This window comes from Saccostrea echinata, unplaced genomic scaffold, assembly GCF_033153115.1.
Source record: "Saccostrea echinata isolate AGI-Se365-2 ecotype Australia unplaced genomic scaffold, CSIRO_AGI_Sech_v1 ptg000019l, whole genome shotgun sequence".
In the NCBI taxonomy this organism is placed as follows: Eukaryota; Metazoa; Mollusca; class Bivalvia; order Ostreida; family Ostreidae; genus Saccostrea; species Saccostrea echinata.
In genome coordinates, this window is record NW_026889768.1 from 1597527 (window position 1) to 1609041 (window position 11515).

The following is an 11515-nucleotide window of genomic DNA, read 5'->3' on the forward strand; positions in this document are numbered from 1 at the left end:
AAGTATACGTATTTTAAAGATCTCACACCACAGAAAGGACAAATGTTTGTAACTCACTGCAATTTTTTAAAGAATGTTCTGCTTTGTCCAATGGTTGGAAATATACCTTTGAATCTTTTCAGATCCTTAATGCAGAATTAATTATTTACAGTAAACATTAAAAGTAAGCAGCACTTTTGAGTAGAATGTTGAGCTCAAGGTTTTCAAAATTAATATCTTGATATAAAGAATTAGGCGATTAACTAATATTAAAGTCACTGGTTCGAACAAATGTCATCTAATTTCAGATTTTAACTAAAATATTTAGTATTAATATGAAATATTTCAGAACATGGGATTGTAGAAATTGACACGTTCAGCATAACTGATTCCAGAAGATTTGTTTGTATTTGTATAACTGTTTCCTATCGGAAGATCTGCATATTACTTATAATTTGTATGTCTTAAAGATTGTCAGCCGCTGGTAATTTAATCTGAGTAAGTATAAGATAGGAAATTGAAAACTTTTAAATATACTTGGTACTGGTAATGTGAAGTCTATCAGACGCTGCCACAAAAATTGTAAAGGTGTAAAATGACCTATGAATGACATTAACGACCGCCTTATCCTTATGTCTGTTTGTTCCCGAGATAAAATACTTAGGTTTATTGCTTGCTTTGTGGACTGAATGAATTCCCACCAAAGTATCAAATGTAAATCTAACAAAAGCCGAGAGCTAATGAATTGGAGGGCAGATAAAAACAAAGATACTTAACTTACATCACACTTTGGCGGGAAACTCGCCCGGGAACTAGCGTCAGAATGAGGAAGCTGAAATTCCCGCTCCTGTTTCTGTTGGTGCTTCCGTTTAGTAAGGGGGGTAGGTACAGAAGGTTCATAGAATGGGGGGCAGACCTCGCCCCTGGATCATTTTGCTCTTCACGGCAATCGTCTCCGTGTTGTTCCGGGAGAGACGACAACTGTACGGTGGAGATTCTCGGGAGTCTTTGCTATTGTGACGTGTTCTGTAACAGAGCATCTAATGACTGTTGTCCAGATTATGCTAGCACCTCTCAGGGCATCGCACCCCCAGTCACAAAAGGTAAGTCCCTTATGTCTTAATTCTTCTATCAAAAATGAGACAATACTGTTCATTAAATGATAAAGTATTTATTCTCGTTCCCCGATTTCTACGCGAAAAGATTTTTTTTCTGTTAAGTTTTATTTCATCTAAATTCAGATGGAATTCATTTTTATCTGAGAGATTGTTTCTCTGGTTTGTTTGTATTATTCTTGCTTTCTTTCCCCGCCACTAATCTGTAGTAATGACTACAAGGGTGTGCAGATCCTTATTTCATATAAACAAAATATCTCGCTACCCTTTGTGTGTCGAGGCGCCTCATCACATACAATTCTGCATTCTCAACTTTTTTATCGGATGAGTAAGCTTTTCTCCTCTTTTTTTCATTTTGATGCTATGGTACTTGGCACAAAAATAATATATTTATTATATAGTCTATTTAAAGTCCCTATAAAATCTATGCAAACACAAACGGTTCATAACACTACGTATTTACTAAAGAACTTCGAACGATAGTATTGTTCAAGTCAGTTTTCAAAGTTAAACATATTTGAATGATTTTTTCATATTTATATAGATATTTTTGTGAATTTTCATAAAAAATAACTTATTTGGGAAAACAAGGAGACAATTCTATAATTTTGGTAAAACTGAGGTTTTTCACTATTGAAATAAACGAAAAAAAATTTTAACACCCCCCCCCCCGTGAAACAAAAATTCCAAAAAAAAAATCATATTCACAGGTGGAATATGAATTCCACAAATTCAAAACAAGTCTTTTTTTGTTTCAACTTGGGGGGGGGGGGGGGCGGCATATGTTTTCAAACAAAAAACAGAAAAAATGGTTATTACCAATTTCAATGAAATATATGGAGATAACGAATAGTATTCAAGCTCAAAAGTCCATTAATCAATACAAATAGGAGCAGAGCAAACACGGACCTCCAAACATCAGAGGTGGGATCAGGTGCCATGGAGGAGTGAGCATCCCCTGCCAACCGGTCACACTCGCCGTGTGCTCCTTGTCATGATCGGGAAATAACGGGAAAATCCGTCGACAATTCAGTGTGTAAATAATGGCCTAACAATTAGTGTGAAAAACGTCAATCAGCATTTGACTCAATGATAAATTGTATTTGCTGACAAGGTCATTGTATCGACCATAGAACTTACGAAATGATGACTTTAAACGAGACAACTGATATTCTTGTTTCATCAACTTATTTGTCAGTAATTTACCTCGTTTTAGAAATTGTACATACGTAGAGCATGCTCTTGCGTATCGAATCAACTGAGAGATATAAACCCCGTATGCAGGTGATGAAGGTATATTGCTGCATAAGTAAGGGAAGTTGAAGATTGAAAAGTTAAAGTCATCACGTTTATCATAAAGCTTGGTTGTTAGATTACCATTAACGTCTTTTTCAAGTAAAATATCCAAATATGAAACAGATGTGTCAGACTCTGTGGTATCTTTTATCTCAAGTTCACAAGGATATATCGTATCGACATAAGAATGTAAATAACCATTGTTAATTGACAATACGTCGTCGATATATCTAAATGTCGAGTTGAAGGCCACAACAAGTGTTTTCTTCTTTTCACGTACAAGATTTTGGACAAATTCTGCTTCATATGAATACAAAAAAAGGTCTGCTAATAACGGGGCGCAATTGGTACCCATGGGAATTCCAATAGATTGTTGGAAGACCTGGTCTCCGAAAACTACATAGATATTGTCAATCAGAAACTCAAGCATCTTTTTAATGTCAACTTCAGAGTACTTCTGTGAACAATCAGAATGTTTTTTAACAAAATAATTTTGCAAATGACCAATGACAAGGTAAGTATATTTACGAGTTCCATTTTTATTGAAAAAGCAGCTGTCAATGATATCAAAAAACCTGGACTTTAATTTATCGTGGGGAATGGTTGTGTACAAAGTTGAAAAGTCGTAAGTTTTTAAGCTGTTGATTTTGGTAAAATCTTGTGATTTCAAATTTTCCAAAAGTTCCTTGGAATTTTTAAGTATCCACATCTGATTTACACCACTTCTCGAATATATTGTTGCACAGTACTCTTGAAGTTTCTCCTTCACCACTGTTGATATCTTAGTGAGGAGTAAACATAGAGGCTTAGTTGAACATTTACTGGAACCCGCTATGTATCTTTGTTTGTAAGGATTTTTATGAAGTTTCGGAATCAAATATAAATATGGTAATTCAAATTCATTTTGGTTGTTTGGAATATTAAAAATATTCAAAACTGACATATGATTTTGAAGAATTTCATCCTTAGAAAGGGAACTATGAGTATAAGTTGGATTACCACTTGTAGAATTAAATCCAAGTTCCTCCAAAATACATTTAATAAAATGAGCCTTACAAACAAAGACAATGTTGTTACCTGCTTTGTCAGCAAGGACCAGTACGTACTGATCATGTAATCTATCTAATTCTTTTTTCACTTCTGGATTATTGAATACAGAAGGATAGATGGTTTTCATATTGCCTCTCAATCTTTTTATGCGCGATTTTAACATACATCTGATACATTTAATCCATTCTGACAAAGTGTCAAGGTCTTCTTTTTCATGTCTGGTCCATCGCCTGGCGTAGTCCTCTACAGAATCCATAATATTTATGAAATTCCGACGCCAGTTGAAGGATCTGGGTTCCCTAAATTTAGGACCTTTTAAAATTAGTGATCTAAGGTCCTCATTATTAACTATATTTACGTCACCAGTAATAACGTGTCCAGCAGGACTATAGTTATAGGAACATGAACACGATGGAGGATTATGCTTCAGATATTCGATATCCAGGCCCTGTAAAGTTTTCTTTTAATTAAAAAGTTTGGAAGCAATAGTCGATGTATATTTGTAGGAAATACAAGGTGGAGTCTTTAACTTGAAATATGGTGGAATACAAGACTGGACCCTTTTGTGATTAAGAATATTACTTATATTAACCGCGTCAATTCCTTTGTTGGCATATTGAAGTTTGAGGAAAAAAAGGATTGTTTTAGCTGCATTTTCTTCAGTAAAACGCGGGGGCTTAAAAAGCCTATGATTGGCAATATCCATAATTACAGATCCGAGCCTATATTCTGGCGTCGAGGAATAAAAAAATGCACTTTCCTTGACCTTTTCAAGAAGACTATTTAAAAGTTTCAAAGGGACAGAGTAAAGTTTGGTGCGAATATGATGTAGACCTAACTGTTGATTTACGTAAGGTAGTAATGAATCAAAAGAGACATCGTGTATTAAAGGTTTATTGTAAGACCGATGCCCATGACTACGCTTACGTCTCTGTGTATGGTTAAAAAGTCCCATCACATTTACATTGTTACACTGTGGACTGGAAAGATTTCCAACACTATCGACATTGTCGTTACATCCATAGGGAAAGGCTGTCCCTATGAGATTACAAATTTACAAAATATGCACTTCATCAATTTTATACGTTGAATTTTACACAAGTTAAACACAGTGAAAGATTTAAGGGTCATTTGTCCATTCCCATGCATATTTGAAAATCCGGTGATGCTACAGAGCCTGGTTTCAATGTATAAAATTTTCTAACCCCCCTCCCTTATGAAAACAGTTGTAAAAAAGAACAATTAACTTTTTGACACTGCTTTTACAATTATTAATCAATTACTAATGAACTCTTCTTTGCATTTAATTAAGTTTCAATGACCAAAATATAATCAATATTGAATTAAATGGGTATAATATGTATAGGCGGGAATCAAGAGTTAGCATGCATAGTTCTTGATGCCGTTTTCACTAGATAGTGCACGTGCAGCGGTGATCAACACCTCAACAAACGTTACATACAATGGTTGCAACGGCAGAAGCCAACCGAGTATTTGAGTAGGAAAAAAATTTGGCAAGCCTATCGCTGAATTTTTATCCAAACATTTCGATGCATGGGAAAAGATGCCTTACAAACTGCGAAAGGAAAAGACGAAGTTATAATCTTCCAGGTGAAATGCATTTACGCATGTACTTGTTATCTACTTGGACCAAAAATAGTTCGAGAACTTCCAAATCGATACAATTAGAAACATGTTGGAAACTTCAAAGTTACATGTATGTTCACCTACACCGACCTTCCAGGTGAACATTACATTTTTTTCTACAATGGACCAAACTTCTGTTTATTATACCAAAGTTATATGTTAAGTTATTTCACCTACATCCGACTTGTAGGTGAATAAACCATTTACATTTTCTACATCGGACCAAAAATAGACCAAGAAATTCCACATTAATTTAGCTGGTTATGCTTATTTTAACCAACCTTCTCCCACTACACAAACAAGAAAGATGGGCATTACTAGTATATTATTGCTGTTTTTCAGTCAACACGGCGATTTAGCAACCCTCGAACTACAATATTCACCCCGCCCTCCGGGCTCGGTGAATGGTTCAGGTAGCTAAATCATGACGTATTGACCTAAAAAAGTGAATGTATGCAATTTCTACTAAACTTGAATAGTTTAATTTTTAATGTTTCAGCGGGATGTGTATTTAATGGTAAGGAGTACAAACCCAGCGAAGTCATCAGGGATAACTGCAATGTTTGGTAGGATATAAGAAGATACTCAAAAGACAGAATTGCAATGATTTTATATCTATTTTTTTCATATTTGAAACTGATGTATTGAAAACAATTTAAAGAAAATTATCAATAATTGTGAAACCTATCTAGATTCACGCACAGGTCGCATGGAAAACTACAATTCATAGTGTTTAATTTTTAGAGGACGTTAAATGACCAATTGCGAAACTTAACGGACCATTCGAATGAAACCATTGCTTTATTATTAGGTATTATTCACTGATTTCTTAATAAATGTATTTATGAATATTAGAATCGCTCTTTCCTAATGCTCAATGTTGCATCTTATTGTTGCGTATTTTCCCCTATTTCTGAGATTTTCTTGAATTTTGTTAATGTATGTATCAGCACAACGATGTCTTGTCAATATGCGGTACACTCGATTTTTTTTTCAGTACCCATCCGTGTCTGTTTGAATTTATGAAAATATCAAACAGTTCTCCAATGTTGCCTGTTGCACAGTAATTAAATCAGACCCATCTGTGTATAGCTGGTCATACTTCCAACAGCTGGATATGTCTTAGCATATGTTTCTCCGACCTGTATTTTTGTGTAAATTTGTAAACAATTCTACCATTATTTGAAAGCTGTCGAAAGAGATTTAGGCAGTCTTCTCACAATTTACTCCCAATTCTGATAACCTGGTGCCATACCGAATATTGTGTTGGTACATGAAAGTTAATCAAATTATTATTATTTGAAATTTGTTTACTACAACCAAATTTAATCCTTAAGTATTACAGCACTTGTACAGAAAATTAATCACAAGTTAAATTCAGTATTTTGCGCAACTATAAAAACAAGCATTCTGAGAGTATTCCCGTTAAGAATTGAAAATGCCATAATTCCATCAAAAATTAATGAAGCGGGACGAAATGCAAACTTGATCTATAACTAATCAAGGTAAAGCCACATACCAAAAATCAGCTCAACATCTACAAGCGTTTAGAAGAAAATTGCGGGAAACCCTTAAAAATTGAAAAGGCCGTAATTCCGTCAAAAATCAATGAAGCGGAACGAAATGCAAACTTGATCTGTAACTCATCAAGATACACTCACATACCAAAAATCAGCTCAATATCTGCAAGCGTTTAAGAAAAAAGTGCGGAAAACCAAGTGGGACAGACTGACAGACAGACAGAGGGACAGACAGACGGACAGACAGACGGACGGACAGACTCAGAGAAAACCTATAGTCCCCTCCGGTTTCACCGGTAGGGGACTAATGATTTGAAATGTTATATTTATTTCTAGGTGAAAAGGGTATTTTTGAATAATTTGATACTTGAAGACAAGATCTGTGAGGTACATTGATTAATGTTCAACATTAACATCACTTATCGGATAACACATATATGTTCACCATTGAACATCACCTATTGGGTACCACTTACATATTCAACAATGACCACCGTCTGTCTTGAAAAACTATATGTTCAACAATGAACATCGCTTATCGGGAAACACGTCAGTCTAGAAAAACTAAAATGTTCAACAATGAAGATCGTCTGTCTAGAAAAATTAAAATGTTCACAATGAACTTTGTCTGTCTAGAAAAACTAAAATATTCAACAATGAACATCGTCTGTCTAGAAAAAACTAAAATGTTCACAATGAACGTTGTCTGTCTAGAAAAACTAAAATATTCAACAATGAACATCGTCCGTCTAGATAAACTAAAATGTTCAACAATGAACATCGCTTATCGGGTAACACGTCTGTTTAGAAAAACTAAAATTATCTATAATGAACATCGTCCGTCGGGTAACACTAAAAATGTTCATCAATGAACATCACCTATTGGGTACCACTTACATATTCAACAATGACCATCGACTGTGGGGTAAGAATAAAATGTTCAACAATGAATATCGACTGTCGGGTAAGACTAAAATGTTCAACAAATCAACAATGAACATGGTCTGTCTCGTTTATGTTTTAGATGACCAATATCTGTTGGGTAACACTAAAATGTTTAACAATGAACATCATCTGTCGGTAACACTAAAATGTTTAACAATGAACATCATCTGTTTAACAATGAACATCATCTGTCGGTAACACTAAAATATTTAACAATGAATATCATCTGTTTAACAATGAACATCATCTGTCGGGTAACACTAAAATGTTTTAAAATGAACATCGTGAGATGTGTAAATGTTTTACAATGAACTTCGTGAGATGGGTAAACATTAAAATTTTTATCAATCAACACTAAAATGTTCAATAATCATCAGCGACTGTTAGGTGCACTAAAATATGTTATCGTGTAAATGCGAACTGTCTTAATTAAAATAAATCACCAAATTATTACTTAAAATATTTCTACGCTCTGAGACAGTTACTACGAGAACCTACAGCTCCACCTTTGCACTGAATGTTTACTTCTAAACTTAAAATTTCATTCACTGTGCTGAAGAAAATGAGAAAATCTCTAAGCATTACAGTTATCTGCGTAAAAGTCTAGGCCAGTTTGCAGAAAGGTTGACCAATTTCGCACTACAGGATATACAAGTACTGGAGTGACCCTAGTTAATAGAAGAAATAGACAAGGGCGGAATGGGAAGCCAGATGTTCAATCATAAAAAGTCCAGTCTGTTGTACAGACAGACGGGGAGATACAATCTATGGTTCCCGTTACTGTGATAAATAGTTTTCTTCAAAGAATATTCGTGTTGTGATAAATCTGTATTGTTATAGTAAAAGGAGCCGAGGAGAGAGATGGCAGTGCTTGATGCCAATCAGCTGTTTATGGAATTTATAATAACTGTCCCTACCGAGATGGGGGATTTATCTTTTAACACGTCATTAACATATTCGAAAATCAGCACTGATACATAAATATTTTGTTTTGGCTGCGAAATGATTAATAGTAAAACATAAAGATATGTAAACAAAACAATTATTTAGGAATGTATGGAATGAAACAAAAACAGGGAAATATTAAAACCCCAAAACTTTATTTGCGTGTTGTTTTGGAAACAAAATGATGGATATCATTTATTCATGATATGAGTGTATATAATAAGTATATTGTAATAATTTTGTGATTTTTGACAATGAGATTTAAGTCAAAAATCTCGTTGAAGAATGTTCCATCTTTCTTGGGTGAAAATTTTCATTAATCTCGACATAAATATGTATAGAAATATTTCACAAGCAAGCTGACAAGCAAAAATTTCATTAATACCATTAAATCTTACTTTAAATGCTGTTTGCCAATGCTTGGTTTTGATCTAAGAAAAGATTTTCGACATTTTTGTGGATCACATCATTAACATTCATTGTGGTTACATCATGCCCATCCTAAATAATATATATGGTTGTCTTCCTTTGAATTTCTTCATTTAATTGATTTCTTAAATGAAATTTAAAGTACAGTATACTTTGGCATTTAAATAGGTTTGCACACTATTTACACACTTCAAATTACACATTGTATAGCAAGTATTATGCATCTAATCATAGAAAGATTTAATTGCACTCTTTGTTTCCCAAAATAAAAACTATCCAAAAATTTCCATGAGAATTCACCAAAAGTGACTAACTTTGAAAAAAAAAAATCAATTTAGTGGTCTCTCTGTAAATCAAAATTTATGCAAATTTTGTTTCAAGCGTCAATTCTCAATTGCAAACTATCACAATTCTAAAAGCATTTTGATATCTATTTCAAAGTGCTCGATCCTTCATGAAATTCACTTTCTGAGAGACAGAGATTTTGTAATGAAAAACTATGTCTATTAACATTAGCTTATGTTTTGTCTATCATCACTATTCGATGAAATTCGATGTTATAACTTAATAAAACCAAGACATTAGTTGTTCTTATTTATTTTTTTTATATGAACTCTAAAAGATAGAATGTGGGAATCATTTTTTTCTTCAAATTCATTAACAAAATGTTAATACAAGGAATATGATTTTAAATGTGTCAGATAATTTCTTTTAACTCCTGGATTTGGAAAAACCAACTGACAAAATCTATAAAAAAAAAAAAAGAAGAAGTATACACTAAACATGGAAGAGGTTGTTTTCTTACAATTAGTGTATTTCTGTCTTTCTTTCTTCTTCTAGCACGTGTTCACGGGTACAGTTATTTCGCTACGACTGGGTGTGTTCAAACAATTCCTGTCTGATCGACTTGGAACGATTTAACAAAACAGCACAAAACTTAGGGTAAGAGAGAGAGAGAGAGAGAGAGAGAGAAACTCTTAACAAGACAAAACAAAGCTTTAACAGTTTTTTTCAAAGGTGTACGTTTTCATGTTAAATTAACTTTTGTTTACTTCTGTGGTTCTCTGTATATGTTTGAGATTTTATAAACTGCAAAGTTTACATTTCATGCATTATAAATGCTCACTGCAGATGGAAAACTGCAAACTACACTCGTTTCTGGAATAAAACGTTCATTGATGGAATCAAAGAAAATGTTGGCATAGCAACCGAAAGCAAAGCTCAAAACATGTCTTCGCTTCAGAATAAAGTACAGAATGATCTCCCGGCCTTCTTTGACTCTAGGAAAAAGTGGAAGTCATGGATACATCCGGTTCGTGATCAAAGAAACTGCGCATCTTCCTGGGCGTTCTCCACAGTAGGTAAATTTTACACAGAGCGCCATCTGTCGTGTTACAATCTTTCTGTGAAAAATTATGTTTTGCGAAATTTGCATTTATCTTCTCAGACGTTGCGGCAGACAGATTGGCGATTGAATCCAAAGGATTACTGACCAATCAGCTTTCGCCTCAGCATCTTCTGTCATGTGACACAAGGCGGAAACAGAGAGGATGCGAAGGAGGGTCTGCAGAAAAGGCTTGGTGGTTCATTAAACGAAAAGGGTACTTCTCTAACCTGCTTCTCCTTGCAATAATATTTTCGATGTATTTTCTATTTCAGCCAAACTTTTTTTTAGAATCATGACTGAGGAATGTTATCCTTATAACGTCACTCAATCGAACACTTCTGCCAACAAATGTCTGGACAACTTGGACACATGTCCGAATTCCAACTCTTCCACATCCAAAATTGTCCTATACGTCACACCACCGTACAGAGTTGGGAAAAGTGTGAGTATGAATTTCCTGCATATATACCTGTATCTACACAGTGTCGAGATTGTATGCTTGGCCATCTGAGGTCAAAGATCACTTTTTGCATCATTATGGGGTATACCCATATCAAATATTTCCCAACATGCATTTTAAGGACCCGGTGTTTGACAGCCATCAAACTTTATATGCATCCTTGTTGCAGCAAATATATATTTCTTTACTTCTTTCCACATTTTATACTCACACCCAAAGGAACTCAACTTATAATTACATTTTCTGTGATAGGAAGAAGAAATTAAAACAGAGATATATAAGAAGGGACCAGTACAAGGTATGCTGACTCTTTATCTCCTGCAAGGCGGGGATAACTTTTTTTTCTTGTGGACTAGGGTAAATATACATTGCAATTTATTTGTAGGTGGGCATTCTAATAAAGCAGGGGGGGAAATAGGTCATCAAGGTTAATTTTTGTAATTTGTAAAACTATTTTCAATTTGTTATAGAAACATATCTTGAACACTGTTCGGCTTATGGATATGTCAACCTGCCAGCTGATGCTTTCTAAAGTTGATAACGTTGGTGTATTTTATTTTCCTATTTTAAACATTATGAGGCCAAAAAACATCACACCTTGCCAGTTGATGCATCTTGGGGTGTGAAGGTGTTTTATATATAGAAGGTCATCATGACCTTATTTGTAATTTAGTAGCTACATGTATGCTTAGTCAAATATTGATGGATATGTTTATCAGACCTTTTCAGTTAAGTATGGATT

General features: G+C 34.3%; 1 protein-coding gene across 1 annotated transcript; it reads left to right on the forward strand.

The window, feature by feature from the left end:
* Nucleotides 1-802: 802 nt before the first annotated feature.
* On the forward strand, nt 803-11305 carry LOC133189632 (tubulointerstitial nephritis antigen-like). The gene is made up of 8 exons (XM_061325036.1): nt 803-1082; nt 5587-5653; nt 9767-9868; nt 10058-10287; nt 10374-10527; nt 10602-10755; nt 11026-11071; nt 11244-11305. The coding sequence occupies exons 1-8, from the start codon at nt 803-805 to the stop codon at nt 11303-11305; spliced, it is 1095 nt and encodes a 364-aa protein (XP_061181020.1).
* Nucleotides 11306-11515: the final 210 nt, after the last annotated feature.

Excerpts from the sequence above, each read along its gene's own strand:
- LOC133189632 (XM_061325036.1), top strand. The coding sequence starts at position 803 with ATGAGGAAGCTGAAATTCCCGCTCCTGTTTCTGTTGGTGCTTCCGTTT. Across the intron at positions 1,083-5,586 it reads CGCACCCCCAGTCACAAAAG|CGGGATGTGTATTTAATGGT; the intron begins GTAAGTCCCTTA and ends TTAATGTTTCAG. Across the intron at positions 10,288-10,373 it reads CTGGGCGTTCTCCACAGTAG|ACGTTGCGGCAGACAGATTG; the intron begins GTAAATTTTACA and ends TTATCTTCTCAG.